Genomic DNA, 26,733 nt, shown 5'->3' with positions numbered 1-26,733 from the left:
ATGGTATCTTCAGGAAATTAAAAAGTCTCATCTGGCTAGTAAATACTTGAACATCTAAATTTAAAATTGTCATGTATTTACTGCTAGCAAAGTTTCCCTGTGGAAGGCTTGTTTCAACAATCTGTTCAGGCAGTTTTTATGTTGCTTTTCTACAACAAAAGCATATTCAAGGCTGCCTTTGTTGCAGCAGCATTTTGTTTAGCTTTCAATCTCATTTCATGTGAATCACACAAAGCTCTTTTAGGGACAGCCTTTTGTACTTTAAAAAGGGAATGAGTTTGAAATAGTTTTCAATTAGTAGAATTGTGTTATGTATATTTTTACTTAAAAGGAAAAGAGTGTTTATGTTCTAGGAAATACATTTTTAAAGATGTTTTCTTAACCATATTTACTAATTAAGCTATTTAAGCAAATCTTTTTTTTTTAAACATAAAAATTGGTGAGAATGTACATTTGAGGTTTTAAGTTGAATTACAGTAGCAGGTGTATTGCCGTCGAAATATTTTAGGTAACTTAGCTTCTACTTGCTGATGGTGACCAGGTTGTTGCTGTAAGCAGGGTGTTTCATTGTCATGGTATGATTTCAGTATGGTACTTTAGAAATGTAGGTGGCTTTCATGTCTTGGCTTTTATTGTTAGGGTGCTTTGGATACTTTTTCATTTGGTAGAATGATTTAGGGTGATATACAGCATTTGTACACCTTTGTTGCCTGGAGGAAATTCATTCTCTACAGATTTATTAGTGAGATCTTATCAGAATAGACACCTTGTACTTTATGAGAACAATTTGTCCTTTTAACATACAGGGGCATGATATAGATGAGTATTTATATTCTCAAGAGATTGCCTTTGAAAACATGACAAACATATTGAAAGGAGGCAAAAAGGGAGCCCACCTGATTTGCTGGTGAAACATTGAAGGAAAATGATCTGTCTCCAGCCAGTTGGTATCCTTACTAACGAAGGGGGATGAAAAATATTTTTCCATGGAATGTAACAACTGCTAAGCACAATAAATAGTTTTTCCCTCCAAGCACTTCTGCACTTACAAAACATCAGTGTTACACAGTCCAAACACCCATGAAGGTTAAAGTCCTAAATAATGAATTTGCCTTCTTCCTTTGTTTTATTCCAAATATTTTTAAGAGATTGTAAATCTATGTGCCTCACTCTGTGTTTGCTACTGATGACTTAGAACATTGACCTTTTTGATCTTTCGGGTCTTGGCTTCCCCATGTATAAAACACAAGAAGAAACTTCCTACCTTACCTGGGTAGTAAGAAGACCAATTATCTGTAAAATTCTATAAGGGGAACTGATTTTTCTCTTTTAATTCTAGGATATTTGCCAGTAGCCTATTTTGCTTCAAAGCATAGTCCTATAGCATTTAATGTAATGAGAACGAGCTAATAAATTAATGGAGTTTTGTTAGTTTTATTTTTGGAGCACAAATATACTATCTGTTAGCTGAACTGTAGCAATTTCCACCTTCAGGGGTGATGGCAGCTTATTGACCATGTAACACAATTTTCATTAATACATCAGAGTAAGGAGTTATTTTTGGAAGGGAAAACAAAGTCCAGTTAAAAAAAATCAGATTGAGTGGTCGCTTTGCATTAAAGCACAGCAAACAGAGCTCTGCCTTCCATCTCTTCCTTGTAGCAAACTCTGCATGTGACTGGCCTCACTAAGAACTTGCAGCATTGTGTATCACTTCTCAGCTTTGTCCAAAAGGGTGAGAAGAGCCAGCTATGGTAACACCCTGGCAGTCAGTGGGTCCAGCAACAGCACCCCTGGCATTCTCTGTTCCTCACCTTATATTGCTACTGAACACTAGATAAAAGTCCATTATCTTCTTATTTCCATCCACATCCTCTTCGCCCTTTTCTTTCATAAAAAAAGATGGAGTTGTAAAAAAATGATTGAGGATTAAGATTTGTTTTTAAAGTAACTTTAGCATTTGCTCACAGCAGCAGGATTCATTGGCTCTGTTCTCCATTTTATTTCTGGAAAGCATAATCTGTGGGGTGTATTACTTACAAGTACGTGCAAATGTAAAGGCACTTCTGGTTGTTCCACTCCATCTTTTGTCATTGATCTACCAAACTGCTTTCCATAAAGATAATGCCATCCATGGTACTGCATAGACCTAATGAAAATGTGAACAGCTCTTACCCAGAATTGTCATTTTGTTCCTATTTTACTTTAAAGTGCCATAGATCAAGAATATTGAAGACTAAAACCTCTTAGGTTACAGAAGGTGGGAGGTGTGAAGCAAATACTGAATTTCCCTTATAGCTGTATGTCATCATGAGGAAAGGCATCCTCTGTAGAGAGAAGAGAGGCAGGGAGCAGGAGTGCCCTTCAGCTCTGTATTCCCAGCTCAGCTGCATGGGGCATAGGGAAGAAAAATCTACTGATGGACATCAGTTTGCCCCTTGTGTATGGGAAGCTACCACAGAAATTGAATGTATGCTTAGGATGGTGAAGTGATTGTCAGCATAAGCTTAATTTGAAATCTATGTCTGTTACCTTGAGAGAATAGCCTTTCACTGGTCTTACGGAATTTGGCAGACAGAGTTTGAGAAGCTGTTGTTTAGGATTAGGGATTGGGGTCAAACAAGGATAAGACATTCCATCAGAAGAAGTTGAATGCTCCACTGTACCTGTGTTTATTTTTAGAGCGAAATTGCTTTATGACTTCCTAATGAGCTTAAAAGTTGACAAGGATTTAAGCTGTCGCTGGAAATACCCTGAACACTGGGAGATGTCACATTAGCTATTCTGATATAAAACAGACCAAAACAGCAGCAAACAGTTTCAACCAGAATGCTATTTACCTATCAGATTAGAATTCCCATCCACCTATTTAATATTCACAGGAAAAAAAGCTTCCCTATATTCAAGGCAAGCGTAAAGAAATACCAGGAGATATCCTGCCTTGCGTTTTGATTTATCAGGAGGAATGGGAGCTACTACAGTGATCATTGATGTTCAATTGATGAATTAAGTTGACAGCCATCTTGAGTGTCCTGAGCAATGTGGTTTAGAATAACCAGAAATACCAGCTATTTATCATCAGTGGTATCCCAGAATGGCAGTGCAGTTCAAAATGTGGTTTAACAGCAAATTTCATATAGAGGCAAATTGTGCCTTCTATGTACAATGCAAATACTCCTTTGTTGGGGCTATAATCTTTTCAAGACTCACAGAAAGGTCTGCAATCTTTTCCAATGAGACTGAGGTATTTTCCGTGTCCATGTCCTAGTCTTTTCAGTCATCCTAAACCCAAAAGCAAATGAAGAATTCCAAGGGGAGCTCCTTCGGCAATTGAAGGTGAATCAGTATGTCCAGCATGGACAGTCTTGTCCTTTCTCCTTTTCACAGAATCACAGAATGGTTGGGGTTGGGAGGGTCCTCTGGAGATCGTCTAGTCCAACCGCCCTGCTAAAGCAGGGTCACCTAAAGCAGGTTGCATGGGATTCTGTCCAGGCAGGTTTTGAGTCTCTCCAGAGCAAGAAACTCCACAACTTCTCTGGGCAGCCTATTCCAGTGCTCTGTCACCCTCAAAGTAAAGAAATTCTTCCTCGTATTCAGGTGGAACTTCGTGTGTTTCAGTTTGTGCGTGTTGCCTGTCATCCTGTCGCTGGGCAACACTGAAAAGAATCTGGCCCCATCCTCTTGACACTTGCCCTTAAGATATTTGTATGTGTTGTTAAGATCCCCTCTCAGTCACCTCCAGGTTAAGCAGGCCCAGCTCTCTCTTTCCTCATAAGACAGATGTTCTCCACACCTAATCATCTTCACAGCCCTCTGCTGAACCCTCTCCAGTAGTTCCTTGTCTTTCTTGAATGAGTGAGCCCAGAACTGGACACAGTGCTTCAGATGCAGCCTCACCAGGGCAGAGTAGAAGGGGAGAAAAACCTCCCTCGACCTGCTGGCCACATTCTTCCTCATGCGCCCCAGAATACCACTGGCTGCCTTGGTCACAAGGGCACATTGCTGGCTCATGGTTTACTTGTTGTCCACCAGGACCCCCAGGTCCTTCTCTGCAGAGCTTCTTTCCAGCAGATCAACCCCTAATGGGTACTGGTGCATGGGGTTATTCTTCCCCAGGGGGAGGACCCTGCACTTGCCTTTGTTGAAATTCATGAGGTTACTCTCTGCCTAACTCTTTGGCCTGTCCAGGTATTGTTGAATGGCAGCACAGCTTTCTGGTATGTCGGCCATCCCCTCCCAGTTTTGTATCATCAGCAAGCTTGCTGAGGGCACATTCTGTCCCTTCACCCAGGTCATTAATGACTAGGTTGAACAAGACTGCACCCAGTACTGACCCCTGGGGAACATCGTTAGCTACTGGCCTCTAACTAGACTGTGCTGCTGATTGCAAACCTCTGAGCTTTGCCATTCAGCCAGTTCTCAATCCATCTCACTGTCCACTCATCTAACCTGAGCTTACCTATAAGGATGTTATGTAAGACAGTGCCAAAAGCCTTGCTGAAGTCAAGCTAGACAACATCCACTGCTCTCCCCTCATCTACCCAGCCAGTCATTCCATCATAGAAAGCTATCATCATGTTGGTTAAGCATGATTTCCTCTTGATGAATCCATGCTCCTGATGACTTTCTTTTCCTCCACATGCTTAGAGATTACATCCAAGATGAGCTGTTCTACCACCTTTCCAGGGATGAAGGTGAGGCTGACTGGCCTGCAGTTTCCTGGGTCCTCCTTCTTGCCCTTTTTGAGGACTGGAGTGACACTGGCTTTTCTCTAGTCTTTAGGCATATCTCCTGTTCTCATGACCTTTCAAAGGTGATGGAGGGTGGCTTAGTATCTGCCAGCTCCCTCAGCACTAGTCGGTGCATCCCACCAGGGCCCATTGACCTATGGGTGTCAGGTTTGCCTAAATGGTCTCTAACCCAATCCTCCTTGACCAAGGGAAAGTCTTCTCTCTCCAGACCTTTTCTCTTGCCTTCAGGTTCTGCAATTCTTGAGGGCTGGCTTTAGCAGTAGAGACTGAAGCAGAGAAGGCATTCAGTGACTCTACTTGCTCTGTATCCTCCATCACCAGGTCACCCACATCACTCAGCAGCGAGCCCATGTTATCCCTTATCTTCCTTTTACTACTGATGTGCTTGAAGAAGCCCTTCTTCTTGTTCTTGACACCTTTCGCCAGATTTAATTTCAAATGGACCTTAGTCTTGACAGCATTCCTTTATTTTTTTTCTCAACCTTAGATCTAATAGAGATGGTGACATCAAGGTGCTGATAACAGCCAGAAATCTCTGTGTGTGTGTGAACATAACCATTCTGCATTAAAGGGGAAAATGGGAGCTAAACAAGTGTTAAATTTGAATTAAATATCTGTTTAAACAATGTGAAAGTCACTATGTGCTGCTGGTTGCTCCACGGAAAACTTCTTGGGTGTTTTTTCATTAGTTTGTGTTCTCCATCATTCTGCCTCGCTGGAGCATATGCATTAATGTATCTATTTATATGGCATTAGGCTTCTTTCTGCCATTGGATTTGTATCACCATAAGAAAATATGAAGGCAAGATTAAATAAAGCTTAAAAGAAATATAAAAGTTACTTAAAAAATTACTCCTGAAGTTTGGTGAAATTAAGGTATATAGGCAACCTTGATACAATTTGTCATGTATAAACTCTCTGTGTGAAGAAGAGAGGTGGAGTTTTTTGGATGTAAATAAGTAATGGACATTCTGGGAAAACTTTGAAAAGCAGCAAACCTTAAAGGATCAATTTAGTATTGTACTTTCTATTGGGACTATTTAAAAAATAGTACAATTTATTTAATGAATAGTGAAAAGAGGGAGGTGGCTTAATAGGGGGGTTTTGACTCAGGTTGTGAGATGAGATGATCGCTAAAGGTCTAAGTACTCTTGTTTGTTTTCTTAATAGTACAGAGTATATCACTATTGAAGATTGTTGTTGGTCATTAATTCTTCTTTATGATGCTGAAGGTGGGCTTAGTTCCACACTCATGTAAGTCCCTGAAGGCTAGTTTAGCAGCCTTCACTTGCTCTTTGTATCACCAGTATTGCCAATTAACTGGCAAAGTGTCTCTCCAGGACTGCAGGTACCCCTCAAGGTAAAAAGGGGAAACCCAGTATTTACAGGACACTAAAATACCTTGCAGAACTTGCCAATTTCTGCACATACATACTTCAACGACTTTCCTAAAATCTATTCATTGCCCTTTCTTTTTTTTTTTTGTTTGTTTCTTTTTTGTTATCTTCCTCTCAGGACTCTATTAAGTGGCTTCCCAAGTCTCCTAAACTGTATGGCGGCCATAACTGGAGCTCCCAGGGCTCTCGCTGGTCCTCGTTAAAAGGAAAGGAAAGTTTTCGCGGTGGAAACCTGTACAAATTCAGCTCTGCTAATGGAAAATGGAGGGAAGGAAGGATCAGTCCCGAGCAAGAAGCAGAGGAACTGGAGGATCCTGATGATGTAGGTAGTCTCCTTGAAGTCAGGAGGAACAATGTTGTGTGCCAGTCCAGAAGCTACAATCTTCTCACAGTGCTTCGCTGCTGAGCACTTTGGGTTAGCAGAAGGTTACACTGCCTGTGCTTTTACATCTTTTCTTGTGCAGAGGATACAGAATCATGTTCAATGTTTTATTCCTTTGCTTTGCTTGCAATTAAACAATTCATTCAACCCCCAATAGCACAGTGCAACTTATACATTAAGATGAGTAATGTGAGCAATGATAAGATATATATGGTTTTTATCTAACTCCTACTTATATCCCCTGTTACCTTCTCTTTCAGGTAAGCAGGTTGATAGCAGTGTTTAAAGTTGTGTTTCCCAGGGACTGGATAGTAGAAAAGTGAGGTTACAGTGCTACTCCACTGCATATTTAGTTTTGGATAGTGCTCTTCCAGGATGCTGACGTCTGGGGAATCCTGGATGCTGTGGTTTCTCTAGCAAGTGCCCATTGTCTGTCACCTGGGTGTAAGCTTGGCTGTCTTCTCAGTCATAACCTGGAAAAAGGGGGTTGTGATTGCACTCTTGCAGCCTTCCCCTTCCAGGGCATTGCTCACCAGTCTTTCCTCCAGATGTTTGATAGGAGTTGAGGGAGGAACTGAGGCTCTTGCTCCTCTGCCAGGATCTCCTCTCCCTTCCTAGCCCCTGAGTACTGCTGGTGTGTTCACTCCCAGCTGTTTTTCCTGGCCTTCCCACTTGGCACCCCAGCACTGCTGATGAGTCTAGGTTATTCATTCTGGTGCCATTTAAGAGGAATCTTTCTCAAGAGAAGAAAGATAATGAATGTTTTATGTGAGTTAAAGCTAAACAAATTCCATTTTAAATGAAAATAGGAAGCAATCATGCCTCGGTTGCTCTCCACGGGCTTGGCGGTGCTTCTTTCCATCCCAATCAAAAAGAGATTGTGGTAAAGCTCTGGTATCAATTGAAAAATAAAGTGTCCAGTGGGACTTCTGTTTATGGTAATGCCGCTGCTTTTTATTTCTGATATTAAACTTCCAAGCTTAGGAAGACATATATGTGGGGTTTTTTGAAAGGTGTTGACCTTTGTTGAATCATTTTACTGCCAGTAAAAGATATAATGATTATAGTAACATCAAGATCTAATTTAACCTTGCCCATCAAATTAAGGACCAAAAATCAGCTAAATATGAATAAAGCATCCATAAAATCTGAACAGAATTTGGACATCAAGGCTGAATTTCACTTAGCCAAGATAACTGATAGCTGGAAAATTGTGCTTTGTGGTCAAACTTGTCTGAAGTTTTGATTGTTTGGTGGATGTGTTGTAATTGTGTGTTTCTCTTTTCAAGTGCTTGTGGTGATATTGTCAATTCCTCACTGCATCTCAGATTAGGTACAGCCTAGAGCCAGGCTTCAAAGAGGGCTTCAGAATGCCTCACCCTTGAGGCTCCACTTCCAGTGGACCCCTAAATCACTAGGTTTGCAGGTCTCCACTCACTGCCATTTGCAGCTAAATAAAGTCAATCCAATTACTCAAAATCTTTTCTTAGAGACGTAGATGCAAGGTAGGGTCTTGCCTTCCCTTTCACACCTGTGATCCCAAAAATAGAATGTGAACTTTAAGAAACTGCAAGAAATGTTTTACTTTCTGCATGGAAAGCCCTTTCCTTTGCCTTATGTGTGTGGTTCCTTGCCCTTGGACAACAGATTCAGTGCTACTGAGCTGCCAGAAGCTGCCCTAAATAGTCTCGTTCTCATGTTCCATCCTTTTCATAGGGCATTGCAGGACTTAGTTGAGTGTATGTGTGCTATATGTGCGTGTGTGTGCCAGGGGATGCAGTGAAAGTCTGTATAAATACCAATCCTCTCCTAGGTTCCATAATTTCTACCCCTATATTGATGGAAAACCATGCCCAGAGAAATAATGGTAAAAGATACTTGTACATTTGCTTTAAAGTTACAGATTTGTCTTCAGTGAAACAAATCCTAATGTAGAGCGATGTGATAGAGAGGAACAAATCTAATTTGCCACAGGTAGGGTCTCAGTATCAGATAGGTATTCTCCTTGCTGTTGCTGTGTTTACCTTTTTTATCTCTAACCCCCAGGAACCTATTTCCAAGTTTTCTGGCAGTCTGTTTGATACCGATGATAGCATGAGAGATCAAAGAAATACCAGAACAGCTCTTCAAGAAAAGCACAAGTTGGCAATGAAAGGGAAGACTCTTCCAGGGACTAACATTAAGGTGCAGCCACCCATCTCAGCAGCGGGCAGCTTTCCCAGTGAGAGCAGACGCATCCTGGAGGAATCAAGGCCAGTAGATGTGCCGCAGCCCCACCTGAAGGTATTAAAATGCTGCATGGGCTGGGCTTGCTGATGGGGAGGCTCTGTGTGTCTGTGGGGAAGCCCATATGCCCATGGGGGAGGTCCACTTCTTGTGTGAGGCAATTTATAAAAGATGCAAAGAAGAGGGGACGTTGCATGGTAGTTGTCTGCGACTTCTCTTTCACAGAGCTGAGGTCTGACCTTGCGCCCACTGGCTTATATGGAAAAAGAGTTTTCCATTAAAAAAAGTAAATATTTTCTTTGTAGCTGTTTGATACTGACTCATTTTATATATCCAGCTTTGGTACTGTAAAGTCAAGCTGAGGGTGTGTGCATGTGGGCACTCAGCTATGTCTTCATTTATTCCATGATTTAAGAACAATGGCATAGCCTTACCCTCATGGCATGAGAAAGCCTCCATCCCATGAAAAGGGATGGGAATGTTCAACTGAAAATTTAACAGAGGACTGCAAAGCTTGAGCTGAATTTTATGGAGAAAGTTGTACCCTGAACTCAATGTATATATCCCACCTTCGTATGCTTTGGAGCACATGAAGAGAAAATATGCTTAATGGGTTGGCTCACAGGGGTCTCCCAGTGCAGATCACACCTCTGCTGACCACCCATGGGGTGAGAGATGCAGAATCCATGCAGCAGCCCTGGGGTCACAGGATGCAGTGGTAGGAAAGGCAGCTTACCTGGTGTGGCACCCGTGCTGGGACCTGTTGGTGACATGGGCCTGTGAAGTCTTGAGTGTGAGAGTATGTTAAATTTAAGCAGCAGCTGGCAGGGTGGCTTTCAATTGACTGATAGGGTATTAAGGGCAAGCAAATCAGACTGTAGATGAAGTTATAAAGTAAAGGTTTTTCATAAACTTATTAAAAAAATTTTTACTTTTCACTCCTCCTGTGTACTGGCATTGTTGCCATTGTGAATGCTCAGTAAATCAGTGGGTTTTATGAAACAACTAGTCTGGTCAGCAGCCTTATAAACAGCCTTACATGTTTTTTACATGACTATCAAACCTGGAGAAATAATGCATTCTCGGTGTTATTAAAGAGTAAAGACTGGTCTTGCATATGCCAGTGTTGAAGCACAGCACTGTTTTGATCTGGGCCGAGCTCTACAGGGGCAAATCTGCTGGTGTTCAGAGTAGGAGGTAAATTTTCATCGTTCATGTAATTAATAGGCAATGTTTCTCATTAGTCAGGCACTTACCCATTATAATTCTTTTCCAGGTAACCATTACTGTGTGCAGTCAAATGGGGAGTCTTGGTATTAGCATTGCTGGTGGAAAGGGCTCATCTCCATATAAAGACAATGATGAGGTGCATTTCATAACTCAAAATTTATCTAGTAAACATGAGAAAGAAACTGATGCGCAGTTCTATGAAGCTATTGTGTTTTGTTGTTTTCTTTCTGCAGTTGTCCTCAATGTAACATCACTATCTTTGTAATAAAGCTAACAAGGGTAAAGGTTATATTTCCTGAAGTAGAACCCGGCAGTAGATTTTCATGGGGAAGCTCCTGGAGGGAAGATTCTGGAGAGAAAATCTGATGTAAAACATTGATTTTTCCAAACACAACCTGTTGTCTGAAACACTGTGTGCTACCTCACTTTCTACCTCAGTTTGGGGTCACTCCCTTGGCAATCCACATGCCTCTCCCATCGCATTTGCTCCTTCCCAGGAGCTAACTTTATTTGAGAGAAGTATTTCTCACATCATCTCCCTTAATTACCATTTAAATAAATCTTTGTTTCCCAATCTGTCCCCCTTGGCACAGAGTAAACAATCACTGACTTTTGATCATTGTCATATGTGTCAGCCATGGAGACTTTTTTTTTCTTCCTAATATGCTAAGACATTTAGTTGTTCTTTTGGTAGAGGCAGCAGAACAACAAGTCCTGCAAATTAATTACTTCCTGTTTACTTTTAACATCTAAGAACGCTGCAAGAAACCCTGTCAGGTCTGAAACCTGTCTTTTGTGTTACCAGGGGATCGTGATTGCACGGCTGCAGAAAGATGGTCCAACAGACTTGGCTGGGGTACAAGCAGCAGATAGAGTGGCAGAGGTAGATGGGTTGTTTGTCAGTGTGGAGTGTGTTCTCTTGTTATCTTCAAATCAAATCACTCAGAGTTGGGGAATTTGAGATCTAGATCTAGGCTTGCCTTATCTTTGCAGATACTTCTCAAACTACATTATAAAAAAATTACAAGAACATTAAATTACTGTTCCTTCTTATTACATTCTGTTTTCAGATCTATATGTTCAAAGTACTTAATAAAATATTCACTTAAATGGCTGATTTTTAAAGGAAAATAATTGTCCTAGCAGTTATGTAAGCACAAATGCAGTTGTACTTGATCCAAGAAGCTTGATTATGACATTGTATTAGATTCACTAGATGAGTTCATTTCAGTTGTTACAAAGAAATAGAAACTAGATCAGCTTGTTTCTCTGAGGTAATTTTTGGTTAGCAGAGAACAGCTCAAAGTAACTCTGCTGATAGAGGCTTACAGTGCCAAATGCCAAAGGATAAAAATGTCTCTCAGGCTGCTCCACCTAAGCTTCATCTTTCCTAGCAGAAGCTGCTCTCTTGAGCTTCAGAGGTTCCCAAGAACAGTGGTGATCATGTACAATTTTGTGTTATATATTTTTAACTTACTGTCTGTTTTTTACCTGCTGAGAAAGGTAGAGTGGGAGGAGAGCATCTACAAAATTACTTTGAGATGAAACTGGTCTATAATTTTTTTTTCACCTCTTGTTCTCTTAAACTGTCATTTATACTTGCTTAAATTAATAGTTGTTACTCCAGCATACTCTTTTTTGTTGAATTTTAAGGTAGAATAGAGCAAGCAATATTTTATGTCAATTACATTGCCAGGAATAGGGATACAACCTGTATCAGCCAAAGTCAAATTAACGATAAACTAACCTACTAATTTTGTAAAACTATACTATAGACTGATTAATAGAGGATTGTGTTACACAATCCAGATATGGAAGTTAATTTGACATTTTTAAAAGGTTAAATACAGATAGAATTCTGTATAATTTTATCTTTTTCATTTTATGAAAAGATTATCCTTATCTAATGCTTATATTTTAACAAACATGAAAGAATTCAAATAATTGTTTACATAGTTCACATTATCAGATGATCAATGAGAAAAAAAAAATCAGGATTTTTAGTTGCTTTATCTTTAACTTCTGAGCAGAGTTTCTAGTAAAGTCAGTATCTTAAACATCAACTGCTTTGCTCGGCTTCCTCCATGAGGCTATAATTTATTCTTATTTTGGAGGCTATTTGAAATATACTAGCTACTAATGTCTGTTCATTTAATGAATAGCGAAACAAGTAAAAAAGAGAAGAAATTTCTGTTCCATAATATTGTCCTGCTATTGTTATCCTACTAATAGTTCAGATTTCTCTGTCTCCCACAAGATGGCAGAATCATTCATCTATTTAACGAATGTGTGTGTGGGAAATAATCTCTTTTTTAACGTATGGGAGATGAGAAGCAATTAATACATTCAGGTGTGCTATAGGAGTCCTAATGTTTTGACCATAGGATTAATCTGTGTACAAATAACCCGCATTTTTCTCTTGATACTATGTATTACAACTGCTTATTCTTGAACTGACCATTTCAACAGTTCAAATATACAGTGTGTTCATCAAAAAGAGGGTATAGCAAGAATTGCAATATTATTTGCTTTCATTGTGCAATCATACATAACGATAGGGGCAAGCATTTGCATACTAACCTGAGAGGGAGGGAATTTCCTTCTTAAACAGCATTCAGAATAAAAATGTGCATTTCTGCTGCTTTTTCTTTAAAGGCATCCCTTGTTTCAGAACCCAATGCTTTTGGTGCTGGTCCCACTGAAGCTTCATCCAAGGGCAGTCCCTTCCCAACAGTGAACCACATCATAACAGTAAGTAAGATGGCCCCAGTGAGTAACAAATCATTCTTAGCGAAGTACTTTGTGTTGTCTGTCATTAAGACTAGTAAATATGGTAAAGACTGGCACAAGACTTATTAGCAGCTCTGTAAGAGGAGAACACGTACCAAAGATTAGTGATCCTACCGAGTGTTTACTTAGCTGTCACTGCAGCTGGGACATGGCTTCTGGAGGAGCTTGTCCCTTGGTTAAGCACCAGATCTTTGGAAACATTCTGTTTTGAAGGTTTTAAGAGTGGTGTCCATTCTCTCTGGCTTGAGTGTTTATTCTGTTGTCTGGACTCTCTTTGTAGCTAATGGAAGCAGCAGCATCTCCAGGAGGCCTCTTTTAGGAGGGAGATGTTGAGCTGCTACCTGGAGGTGACCATTTTTATCTTTTGACTCATGGGGGAACTTGCGTGACAGGGTAAAACTGCATACCCACATTTTAGGTGGCTGTTGTCAGATGAGATTAAACCTCTCACATGTGCCACAGGACACAGCTGAGCCTGCAGGATGGCTTTAAGAAATCTGATCCACTTTTGTGAACTCTAAAAATCTCAACTCTCTGAAGACCTACCCCAGTCATGGTCATCTATGTGCACACCTGAAATTATGGCTTTATTAGGGAGATACAATAAGATCAAGATATCTGAATGATTAAGGTCAAAAAGCAACTTACTTGCATTAAGCCTGAAGTACTAGGAAGCAACAACTGTTTCTCTTACAGCAAATGCCAGAGGAGTGCTTTGTTTGATTCCTCTTCCAGCCTTTTTTTATTCTTTTCCAGAAGGCCCTTCACAGCCCAGCTAACGGCAAAGTGAAAGTTCATCTATTATCTAAAAGACTATAATCAAAGACCACATTCAGTTTTTATTAACCATTCACATTTTTTTAAATAATGTGATTTGTTAGTTGGCTAAAAAAATAAGCAAATACACCACACAAATCTGGTTTCCTCTGGTTTCCTGTGTGGATTACTATTTAAGGAGGGTTGAGCTTCAGCTTTTGTCTATGAGATGGACCAACAAAGGTTTTCTTTTCTATTCAGTTGCTTAAAGAAACTTATTTGGGGGGCTCTGGTCTCCAGCATCCTCTTGCGAAACATTTAGACCAATTTTATTTTCCAGATCAAAATGCTTCTGTATTTTTTTTTTTTGGTCCAGCTCTACTTGGTAGCTGTTTCTTACAGTCTTAAGCCACATTGCAGGAAGCACAAAGCTTCCTGTTAGAGGAACCACTGCTGAAGCTGTTGATTCTCACATTGCTAGGGGTCTGGATCTGTTGTAGTATATCTGAATTTTAGTGTTTTCAGCTGAAAAGAGGAAATGACTGTTTTTTATGTTGTATGCATCTTGGAAAATAATGTCTCCCTTTAAAGTTCTTCAGCTGTGAGAGGAGGAGGAGGCAGATTAGACCAAGCTACTTACCTTAGAGCATGGTGCACAGAGGGAGTCAATTGGCTGAATATGTTCCGAGTGTCAAAAGCAGCAAATATATGTGTTCTTCTGTGGAGAAACATTTGTATTTTTGGTTTTGTTTCATTTTTTTGTTTTTTTAAATCAAAACCTAGCAAATTGTGTATGTTATTGCCTTTAACCTAGAGCAGTTTTCATCAGTTTTAGGGATTATTTTTTTGAGGAGTATCCTGCTGGCTCGGGAACTGGTCAGTATCTCATCTGCTCTCACTCTTGGCTTTCTCTGGTGAAGTTCCTCTTCTTTCTCAGAAACTGTCTTATCTGAAAAATGTTTACAGCCTGGCTTCTTACGGAGGACATGCTTTGCATGTTCAGATAAGCAGATGGCAGTAGGACCTTAACACAGAATTTTCTTTGTTAGGAATCTAGGAAGGTTTGTTTCCTTCATATTTCTGACTAGGTTTCAAGAGAAGATGGGTGCATCTGCATCAAGAGAGGGAAGGAGAGAAGCATGGTGTCAAGGAAGCCAAAGGCTCATATTATTCTTCCTGTAAAAGCTGAATTATGTGCTAGATAGTGCCCATCTTCCTTCTCCCTCTCTCCTATGTCATCACTGTTCCTTCCCTCCAGCATAGACTCTGTTTTAATCTATTTTTTTTGTTGAATTTTAATAAACATTCTTTTTGCATACGCTGTGATAATATTTGTCTCTTGCTTGCCAGCCATAGCCCTCTATCCATCTCTTTCCATTGTCTATCCTATCTCTGATCCTGATACTCTGACATTACAAAGGGCAATGCTGCTGCCAGATTCATGTTTCTTCTCTATTCTCTGTGTGCCTGGTTGCTCTAACTTATTCTAAAAGGCTCATTTGAATTGTTAACACATCCAGTCAAACTCAATTTGAAACCCTTTGTTCCAGCTTTAAGATTTCATGACAGTGAGAATGATCAGTATTTTATTGGACAGAAAATGAAAAGTCCTTTCATGCCAAGCCATTGTTTTGCAAAGGAAAAATGGGAATTGCCCTTGGGTTTAATATGACTATTTTATTGAAATGTAGAGGCCCCAGAACTTTAATTACAATTACAGTACTTTTTTGCATACTATATTTTATAGACTTTTCTCAGTTGTGCTAATCACATTGAAAATATGGAATTCTTTATTTTACTTTAATTAGTATATATAAACCCCAATATTTTAATTGAACTTAAACAGAGTCTTTGGATTCTAAAATGGTAATATTGATATAAGAGCACCTATGTAAATATGTGCATCAGAAGATGACAGATTCAAAACAGAACTGATACGGCGATCTACACGCACACTGTGTAGAAAATGCTGTCATGTAAGTACAGCGGGGAGGAAAAATGCAGGATACAAACGCTGCCAATAGTGCCCCCTGCTGACTTTAACAAGGGGAACTTCAACTTTGAGTTAATTTTCAGTTCTCTATTTTTCTGTTTTCTGCCCTCTGCTCCTTATTTCCTACTCATCCTCTCAAACATAGAACAAACTCTGCACAATATTTCTCCAGAAAAAATATTTTTATTCAAGCTCTGACTGAAATTTCCGATAGATATTGTCTGACTGAATGGAGAATGTTGACAGGTTTCAGCATCTCCTATCACTTCATGACATGCATCATCATGTCATCTTCTTGGATCCATTTTTGGGGCTATCAACATCATAAGGATATTAAAGTCTTTAATTAATATAAAATCTCTCCAATATTTTAATCCAGTACTTCACTTTAAATCTTACCATATGATTTTCCTTAACTGTGTGCCTTTGTCCAGGAAATTTTCTCAGTTAGATTTTTTCCTATAGTTCACCAGGTGTACAAATGTCACTTGTATAAGTATTTCCAAGGAAGTTTAAAGTAAGAGTTATCAATTAAAAGTGATTGTGCAAAAGAAACTCAAAGTATTGGACAAATTTGCAGAACTTCTTCAAGCTAAAAAACCCAAATGTTTTAGTTGTTCTGTTAAAAGTACAGAGATACCAAATGCTCCTAAATATGGTGAGAAAACAGAGAACTTCAGTGTACTAAAACCTGTAATGTTTATCAAAGTGAAATACTCCCATGCCTGCAGAAAGCGAATAAGCATATACCATGCTCCCACAATATGTAGGCTGCTGCTTTTCTGCTTTTCTAGCACATTGTTTAGGTGTAAGTCATGAGAAACCTTACATGGATGAGAATCACAGCAGATCTATCCTCTTTGTTTCCATTTGATACAGACTTTTCACGGAAAAGTCTTGATGCTCTAATACCAGTTAAAATCTTCAGAAATCTAAGTAGCAAACCCTTTCTTTATTCATCTGAGCAACTTAGTTCCAGCCATATCAGAAAGTTGTAATCATACAACTTAAACATAATAAAACTTCCTTCTTGTTTCTTTAGTCATTGTCTTTTTTCAATTTTTAGAAGCAAAGCCTTGTGGCTTTGTGGCTCTACAGATATGACATGATGGACACTGATCTTTCATTTTTATCTGCTATGAAATGCAATGTTGAGTTTTACTGAACTCCCTCATCGTTGTGCATTGCCCTTGGGAGGCATTGAACAGGATAGGAAGAACAGAAAGGAGCTTTGCTCTAAATGTGACATGCCCAAAGGTTATATATACTACACTCTGGGGGACAGATAAAACATTAAAGGTGCTCACACGCTATCCCAAAAAGAAGTGGAGAAATACCCAGTTTTAAACCTGGCCTCTACAAGATATCAGTCTCTAGGAAATTCTCACAGAAGAAATTTCTGGGTACAGCACCCGGAGTGGCTTTTGTCTAGTGCATTGAACCCCCAGGAAACCATTCTGAGCTAAAGTAGATTTCAGATCATATTACCAGGAACAGCAATGAGCTCAGGGAAGACGGATGGGCTGCTCTGGGCCCTCACTGGGCTGCTGTGTGCAAAACTGAGGCAGCACGTTCAAAAACACACTGCCAAAGCTCAGGCAAGAGTCTTTGACAGTGCTTGAGAGCAGCGTGGCTGCTCCAAGTGTAAGGATGAACTGAATTATGTGCTGCCCTCTGCCAGGCCAGAGCAGACAATCAGTGCTGTCATGAGCCAGCAGCATGGGCCACAGCTTTCCTGTGCAAAAGACTTCAGCTGCACAGCATAATGAGGTGCTTCATTTATGCCTGACCATAGATTTATCTTCTCCAGAGCGCAGGAGAGGTTTATATGTCTCTCTCCATCTGACTTCACAATTCCGGGAGTTTGGCCCTGAGCTTCAAAAACAGTGAATTGGCACTGTAATGCAACGGAGGAAGGGATGCAGTCAAGGATTTCCAAGACCAGGAGCATTTGGCATGCAGCGTGAAACACATGCTTCTTAAGATATTCCTGATAAAATGCTGTAAAAGGGAAGCCATCTTGAATGCCTAGATGGGGTTTCCATATGGTTTCATACATGCTACTGTGTGTTAGGTGTTTCTCATGGTTCTGCCTCAGCCCTTGCCCCAGCTGCCTTCCCTGCAGCACCCTGGCTGCCTTGCCTGCTTCTGCCTGGCAGTGAGGTTGCTTGTGGGTAATAAATTCACAAGGAGTTAATTAGATCTCTTTCTCCCTCTTTAAATTGTATTTCCTGTATGTTTTCTTTTGGAGAGAAGGTTGCCTTTAGTCTTTGTCTCTGTCTTTGGGAGCAACACATCATAATCGTTTTAATTAAAAACCCCACCAGATGCCGGTTTGGTCTGAACTGTGCAGCAGTTGATCAGCCTATTCTCTGTTGTTCTAGTTGGATGCATTTTGGCATCTTTTTTTAAAAAATATTATTTAAAAATTCAGTTGTGTAACACTTTTTTAGGCATGATTAAATGCCCTCCTTCACTTGAAATTTGATTTAGACAGTTTCTTCCATAAATACAGTCATTACCAAATGCAACCTTTTGCATCTAGCAAAGGCATGTTTGAACTGTTTGGTGAGAAGTCTCAATTTCCTGTTGCTCAAGTCTGAAATAATACTGCCATCAGCAGTGATGACAAAAAAGGTAAAATTTAGTGTGAAATCATAGCATTATTCATGAGGTTTACGCAATCCCCTGCACATGCTCTCAGCTGAGTAGGTGATTTTTTTATTTTCCCCTGTTTACACCAGCTGAAGGGTACCAGCCTGCGCACTGGTGTCAGTGAAGATCAGTTGTTAAGTCAAATATGTACTGTTTAGATATATGGAGTTGAAATAGTCAGGATTCCCTATTAGAGGTATTTTCTTGCTGAGGAGTATTTTCTTTAGAAACTGAACTGTTTGAACTGGGGTTAAAAATTTGTCTGTCTTTCTTCCAAAAGGCCAATCCAAATCCTTTCCCCCTGCCCCTATTCTTTCAAACTTGGGCTTTTCATGTGTCTGACCACCTTCTGATTCATAGCCTCTCTCCCTGGCAGCTGGCCTTGCTTGCAGCTGTGCTTTGCCCTGTCGCTGCTGGTTATGCCTTTCATGTGAAGCTCAGGCTTTCTGTGACTCTTGCCTTGAGAGCTTTATTCTTCTGCTAAGATTGGAGTACGGCCCTGTGAAGGAGGAGGTCAGGGAAAGGGGAAGGCTTATAAAAGAGAAAAAAGATGATGGGTTTTGTTCTGTTTGGATTTGTTTTGAAAAGGTTATAAAAAGACATAATGAACTGTTCTTTGTGGACTGTTCTGCAACCTTTTGGACAAATACTTTTATTACAAGTGGAAAAAGAAAGCATATGTGTACAACGGGAAGTTAAAAATTGTTGGATGTTAGCCTGTTATCAGAACATATAATTTATCATGCGTTAAGAAGATGCTTTCAACTGAAGGATGATAGATAGTTGCAGGTTTGTTCCTATCCTTTTTCAATATGAAAGAATCTTTGCAGCCAATACCGCAGCTGAATTGCCCCAGGTTATTTAGGCGGATTTATTTTAGGGCTTCTTGCAGTGGACTAGGAGTGCATAGGCAGCCCATGTCTGTGCTCAGCTAAAGGACCCCAACATTCGATGGAAGGTGGTAATTCCGTTAAATGAGTGTCTGAAATAATATGATTTTTGTCAATACCTGATTTAAACAAGAAGGAAATTTTTTAGTGAATCTTTTCAGTGTTGAAAGTCTTAGTGTTTATGTTGAAAAGTGTAGGAAAGATGCAAACAAGGCAGTGAATAAAATTCCCGTAGTGAGCACACTGGTTTTGGTATAGAACGTCCTTTGTGGAATTTGCTTTTTAGGCACTGCAAATCAATTTCAGGGGGAAAAAGAAAATAGTAACCTGTTTCAAATGATTAATCATACATTTTTCTGAAAAAGTAATCTATATATTTTGATGGTTTGGGTTTGACTGGTGCTTCAGGTATGATTTTAATAATGAGTGCATGGTGATGGGAAGCGAGTAGAAGGACTAAGCAATTTCAACAGAAAAATTTTAAACAAGTTCAGGCACTATTCAGTAAAAACTAGTGGAGTAAAACAGTGGAACAACACAGGATCCTGCATAATCTGTTTTCCTACACCAGGATCAACTTCTTCTGAAGAATTACTGGTAGAAAATGGAAATTCTACACTCTTCCACATGCCTTAGGCAAGCAACTTGAGCTCAGTTGCCTGTGCTGGAAAAGTTTTCCTTCTTTCCATCCTAAATGCCTCTGTCTTGTCCTTCTTGTAATGGGCAGTGGAAATAGTTTGCTTCTCCTTTCTGTGACATTTTTTTGCACATGAAGTCTGTTCTCCTGTCTTTCTTCAGTCATGAGGCACCAGGAAATGTGCATTCAAATATGAATGTTAAAGAAAAGCTCCAAAAGCAAAACTTGCCTGTTTAACAGGGTAAAACTCTGGTTAATGAAGATAAGCCTGGAAATCTGAAAACATTTCTAGGATTTTTCTTTTGGGAAGAGAATCAGTGGATTTGAGAAAAGGATGGAAAAAAGATCATATTGAGTTTTGTTACTTTGTTTTGGTTTCGTATTTGGTTTGTTTGTTTTCTTCGTTTTTTTTTTTTTTTTCTAAAAAACAAAGCTGGAAAAGGAAAGGAAGCTGATAAAGCTTAGTGATTGCTTTATTTTCCTGGGGTGATTGTGGTTTTCCTGGAGGTAGGGTGAATGTGAAGGCAGTGATGGAGAGTGCTAGTTTCCTAGGGAATAGTTAGGTGAAGATGGAAAGTCCACTGTGGTTAGAACTGGGAAGTGTGTTTCTTACATCTATTTTGTGTTGTGTTGTTGTTGTTTTGGTTTGGAGGTTTTTTTTGTTTGTTTGGTTTTGTTTTTTTTTTTTGGAGTTTTTTTTTTTTTTTTACAGGAGATTGATAACTTTTGATGCTAGGAGAAAGTAGACACCTGATCCTCTTTTCACTGTTGCAATTGCATAGGTGGCACAATCTGCAATCAAGAGTTGTTTTGTTTTGTCATTGTTACCTATGATTCAACTGTGAGGAAACCAGGGCTCTTCCACATCCTGTCAGGAAGGCAGGCACAGAGCAGTACAATCGGCCACAGTGGGTTTGGGGACACCAATAGGCTCATATGGGGTTTCAGTGGGAGAATGGGCAGGGAGATGCACAGAAAGCAGAGGGAGAGAGGATACAGCTGCACTTGGACCAGAATATTTGATTTGTTAGAGAAACTCAGCGTTATGTCTCTAAATCAGCATGAGTGGGTGGGAGCTTTCATCTGCCTGGGGATGGTACAGAGGGACTGCTGTAGACCAAAGCTGAGCCCGCTTTCCTCTTGGGAGCACAGATTTCTAGCCTTTGCAGCACTTCTTGGCTGAGACACTGTTCAACCTCCACTGTAGAAAGTTGCTTGGTCATTTGGTGCCAGTTCCTCTTTATCTGCAGCAGCATGAAAGATAGATAGATGGAATACTTCCCCCAACACTATTTATTTCATGGAAGAGGTCGATACAATTACCACAGAAATGTTGGACAGGCATGAACCAGTGGGCAGGAAGTTGCCTAACAGGGAGCCTAACCAGGGCCTGTCGTAGCAGAGTCGTGCTACTGGCAGGTCAAGCACTTAGAGGTGTTCAGGCTTTCAGACCATGGGTGTAGAAGAGAGTGTGTCATCAAGAAAATGAAATAAGTTTTTGTGAAAACTGGGAAAGCTTAATTACAGCTTGCAGTGTATTGAACATAGGGAGAAATTTGAAGTAATCATGCTACAACTGAGCATCCTGTGGAATTCATTCCTCTAGCAATATTGTTACAATGTCATTTTTATGTTTCTTTCAGATAATTAATTATTTTTTTAAATATAATTTTTAGGTAATTAATTTTAAATAATTTTTAGATAATTTTTTTAAAGGTTTAATTTTCTTTGGTAATAAATAGAATGAATTATGGTCTCTAAAAGAAGGGTATTTCAGAGTGCCTAAAAATCCCAACCTTTGTGCCAAATCAGAACTCTGAGTGTATAGATTTGAGGGCAGTGGTGGAGGGGAATAACACACAAGAACTTCATGTTATTAGTTTAATTTTTTAGGGTTATGCCTCAGCAACAGCTAGATATTTTTTTTTCTATTTGCCATTCCATCAATTAAACTCACTTTGTGACTGTAAGACTTAGTCCCATCATAATATTTGAAAAATAGTGTCCAAGAATCAGGCTCCAGAAGTCATCAACTATTTTAACAAAAGCTTTTTTAGAGAACTGGATTTGATTCCTTGCAAGTGGGATCACTGAGGAGTAGAAACCATGCTGATAAAGAGAATTTCAATAGCTAACATTCAGAATGGCTAAGGGCTGTTCTTCAAAAGGAAAAAGACATACTGGTGACTCTTTATACTTGCTAATGTAATCTACGTGTAGTGTGCATGCCCCCCTGACAGTCAGTGGAGTTGGAGCTAATGCACTTGATGGAGCCTGGGGAATAATTCATTTTACTTCAATGCAGAAACCTACAGACTGACTAGCTGAACAGCCATGAAGCATCTATGTGCTTGTGTCATTTCCTAAATCTAATAATGTACAGCAAGGCAATAATATAGAAATGATTGAATTGTGTGGTGTCAACATTAATCATTCCTGTAAAGTGTGAAGAAATGCAACTAAGTAGCTGACAAATAAAAAATACTGACTTTCTCGAAAATTTTCAGACCATGGCTAAGATGGGCATTTTATGTATTACATGTTATTATATTACCTGCTCATTAGATATATTGACTTACTGTTATATCTGTTTTCATTGCATGTTAAATTTTTTTAAAAATTAATAAAAAATCTGATTTATGCATCAGAGTTAAATTTGTAATAACCCATTCATTGGTACGAACCATTACTGATACATAATTTGGCTATACATAAAGAATCTGATGTTCTTCTCTTTTCTCATTACAGCACTTGAATGAATTATAAAACATTACAATATAGTTCTCACAGAACACAAAGTTCTGGCACAAAAATTGATATGAATCAAATCCATATATGCATATTTATTAATGAATTACAGATTGACATTTTGTCTTACTGTTTCCCTTAAACATATTTTGTCAGTAAAAAAGCCAAAATATGCAATTTTCCAAAGAGCAGTAATTGATATGCTTATAATTATAACTATATTTTAGATAATTTATAGTTACATAAATGATAATTTATATGTTTTATGGTCCTTGATAATTTATCAATTTCAGGTGATGAATTTAATGAAAAATGAAGTTAAATAATAGTAGATATATATTTTTCATACTTACTTGTCTTTATAAGGATCTTTTTATCTCTCCCCCCGCCTCTTTTTTCCTGTGGAAGTTGTTTTTTTTTTTAAAAAAAAAAAAGCTAGCCAGTGAGAGGAAAAGGTGATTTTTCTCTATTTTGCTTTAATTATCAATGCAATTTTTGGCATGGAACAGTTTCCCTGTCAGAAAGCTGGAAACAAAAGGAAACAAAAGAGGACTAGGGAAAATCTCCGTCCTTTATTGGATGTGGGGGGAAACACAGTGAGAGAGGATGATGGAAAGGCTGAGGTGCTTAATGCCACTTGCCTCAGTCTTTAGTAGTAAGATTAGTTGTTCTCTGGGTACCAGCCCCCTGAGCTGGGAGACAGGGAAGGGGAGCAGAATGAAGCTCCCATAATCCAAAGGGAAATGGTTACAAGCTGCTTAGGCACACACGTATCTATGGAGCTGGATGAGATCCACCCAAGGGTACTGAGGGAGCTGGTGGAAATGCAGCCAAGTAACAAATAACAAGTGATAGGAGGAGAGGAAATGGCCTCAAGTTGTGCCAGGGGAGGTTCAGATTAGATATTAGGAAAAATGTCTTCACTGAAAAGGTTGTCAAGCATCGGAACAGGCTGCACAGGGAAGTGATTGAGTCACCATCCCTGGCGGTATTTAAAAGACATGTAGATGTGGCACTTAGGGTCATGGTTTAGTGGTGAACTTGACACTGTTAGGTGAATAGTTGGACTTGATCTTAAAGGTCTTTTCCAAACTAAACTATCCTATGATTCTATGAAGCCCTGCCATGTTACATTATCCCATGTTTGTCTCATCACCTGCTTCACCTTTAAACCCTTTACACACTTCTCTGCTCTTGACCTGGCTCTTTTCTCTGAAATCTTTTGCATCTTGCTGAAGATACCTCGGATAATCCTCACGCACCCTTCCACTTCTGATGAAGATACCGACCAGTTGCCCCCAGACCCGGATGGCTTAGAGCCTGAGGAGCCACACAGCACAGAAGGCCATGCCTATTTGGACTGTCTGAACAGTGCTTTTTATCCTCCCTAATAAAGTACTTCTCTGGAAGGAGTTCACGGGTGGTTTTCTTTCCCACTGTTTGATTATGTTTAATGTAGTACTTGAACCGCTATGCCTTATTTGTAGGGAAAACCATTACACAGAAGATGGGTTTGAGCTGGGGGAGCAGAACCCATGTTTGTATTTCTTTGCCTTGAACTTTCCTTTGGCCAGAATCTGTGCACTTGAAACAAAATGTGCTGAGTGAGGTTATGTGAATGTGACTACATGTTTCAATAGCCACTTGTAAGGGTGTCCAACAGAACCTAAATACAATGGTGAAAAGAGCATGTGATTTTTATTCAGAAGGTACTTTACCCATATGGAAACACACTGAAAACAATTGTATAGTTTGGGGGGTATTTTTTAAAACTTGAGTCCATGTTTTGTCTATATTGCTCACCCTTTTTGCTACCCCAGTTTCCTTTGAATTGTTCCTTTTAATGTTGTTTTCTATGTGAACAAAAAATCCTTTTCCGTCTTTTACATAGTGCTGTTGGTTTGGGTTTTTTTTTCTTCCCTGCAGAGACATGTTATTTACAAATGTTATTTCCACTGGATTCTGTATCTTATTCTAGTGTAATAAAGAATAGTTTCTCTAGGAATTGGTAATGCAAATGTGTATCAGATTTAGACAGGACCTGTAAATTATGTTTTATGAGGTCAAAATGCAGGAGGTGTCTTACACAACTATGCACCTGAAACTGAACTGAAAATCAATTTCTTATACTTGAGGAACTGAGACTCTTTTATTTCTTCTCCTGACTTGCATATAAGCAGAACACCTCAATTTTTCCTTATTGTGATATGCCAGTATTTCATGTATATATATGTGTGTGTATACATGAGATAAGCTTTTAAGAGCAAATGTTCTTGTATAACAGTGTTCAATCCTTCAATTCTCTTCACTGCTCTTCAGGTTTTGAGGTGCTTAAGAAGAACCTTTTGGGGTTGATCTTTGAGGTTCCATAGTGCTGCCTTAAATCAGAGGCGGGGTCTGGCTCTGCTAGACTGGGATGTCATGACGTTTTTCATGTGCATAAAGCATGCATTTATGGGTTTTATGATGTGTATCAATTTCTTTTCCTGTAAATATAATATAGTACAACTCAGTGACATGGTAAATCCTCATCTTTTAATCACATTCTGAGGGATTTCTCAGGTGATCGTTCGTATATGACTTGAATGAATGCTGGTAGCTGGCTTTTCTGGAGCAAGGAGTTCCCAGGAGAGTATGGCTGTCACAGAGTTAGAACAGTATCTCCTACCAATAAAAGGGATATTTTATCTTGAAAAGATAGGTTTGCAATAACGCTATGATATGAAGATTTCTCTTGACTCTCAACTGCATCCGCTGTGGCTTTTTCATTATCTTGTACGTCAGCATCTTAATTGAAGATAGCAATAGGAATATTACACTAAATTTTCATTCATTTACAAAATGAACATTACTTTAGAATCTGCTATGGCTTTAATAATAAAGACTGTATTATGTGCATTACAATTTGAATTAGCTTAAATGATGTTGATAAATGAAACTATATTCAAAAATATTTGCTTCCCATCCATTTTCTTCCTCCAAAACAAATAGGGTTCTTCCACAATGACTTAATGTTTGATCAATGCATATTGCAAAAATATCAAGCTCAGAACCTGTAAACTCTTTGGCAATCCAGCTAATAACATACAGTTTATTAATGCTTTATTATGTCTTCCTACGCTGCAGAAAAAGTAAACTAATTCTGCTGTTATAAACCAGCCGTGGGCTGCAGAAAAAATTGTAGTTGAAAGCTGGTGAAATAGAGTATGAGTTCCATTGAGAGCTCTTAATTTCATTCCTTTTCCTCCTCATGTACAGGTATTTATTTTAGATTCTTCATTAGGTCTTGGAATTAAAATATTTTCTATCAGAATTACGTGCTTTTAACCAAATGCTGTCAGCATTCAGATAACTTTTAAACTCTTTATCCTTTTCAAATGAATTTGTTTTCAAAGCAAATTTCATATTGCGGTGTTGAGAATTTTGTTGTGGGTATAAACTTACGGTGGTAGCACTTTCTGTGGGAAAAATCTGAACATGAGCTGACAAATGAACTCAAATGTTTTTATAAATGGCCATGCACGTTTTGTAAATGGCCAAACACAAAATATAGAAGTCAAAGCCTCTGCTGCACATTTATTCAGGCTTTGCTTAAGCAAAAAAATGCTGGGGCAAGTGATTATATTTCACTTCTGCAAAAGAGGGGTAGAGGTGAAGGTCAGATGCCAGTGTCCTTATCAGCACTGATTAATGTATCTTTTGAGGTTTGGTGTTTGATAGGAGTGGGCGAGACAAGGTGGAAAAGGTATGATGGGAGTTGGCCTATTAATGACAGCTCATATCCTGTGCTCTTGCTTGCTGCTGACCTGGGAGGTGCCTAGAAAGAGCCCACTGCTTGAATGTGGAGCAGTTGCTCATTTTCCATGGGGAACTGGCTTTTCATTTTTCCCAGCTGCCACATCACTTAAAGGATAGCTAACAAGGTATTTAATGCTTTCCTAATGTGTTTTGTTAGCCATGTCTCATCATTGCCACGTCCATCATTGTGGAAGAAGGCAAGGCAAACAGTATCACTGAATATGGGAGGGAAGATTTTTTTTTGTGATGCACCTATCGAAATATATTTTACAGCCTGGAATATAGCAGTAATATTCAGGAACATCATGTGTATATAGCTGAAACAATGGATATGCAACAGAAAAGAGGTCAGTTGTTCCACTGCTGTCTGTACTCCTGGAGAGCAGCAGATGTAGGACCTTACCGGCAGGACAGTCCACTTTAATGCAGTTGACTTAAAAGCCCCATGAGGAGAAAAAAAACATGAAGAGAAAAAAAGCA

At 39.2% G+C, this 26,733-nt stretch overlaps 1 protein-coding gene across 1 annotated transcript in view; it reads left to right on the top strand.

Annotated features, from left to right (window-relative positions):
* The window catches only part of LOC115609647, a 29,756-nt gene extending 5,889 nt beyond the window's left edge, over positions 1-23,867 (top strand). Inside the window, exons 3-8 of the mRNA XM_030490136.1 lie at positions 6,267-6,470; positions 8,577-8,813; positions 10,033-10,122; positions 10,792-10,869; positions 12,642-12,737; positions 23,694-23,867. Of these exons, the coding sequence (XP_030345996.1) occupies positions 6,267-6,470; positions 8,577-8,813; positions 10,033-10,122; positions 10,792-10,869; positions 12,642-12,737; positions 23,694-23,846 (858 nt within the window). The 3' untranslated portion in view covers positions 23,847-23,867. The remainder of the gene's footprint in view (positions 1-6,266; positions 6,471-8,576; positions 8,814-10,032; positions 10,123-10,791; positions 10,870-12,641; positions 12,738-23,693) is intronic.
* Positions 23,868-26,733: the final 2,866 nt, after the last annotated feature.

Source organism: Strigops habroptila, chromosome 6 (genome assembly GCF_004027225.2).
Source record: "Strigops habroptila isolate Jane chromosome 6, bStrHab1.2.pri, whole genome shotgun sequence".
Lineage (NCBI taxonomy): Eukaryota > Metazoa > Chordata > Aves > Psittaciformes > Psittacidae > Strigops > Strigops habroptila.
The sequence above is the reverse complement of the archived record's forward strand: the minus strand, read 5'-3'. Positions and strand labels throughout refer to the sequence as shown.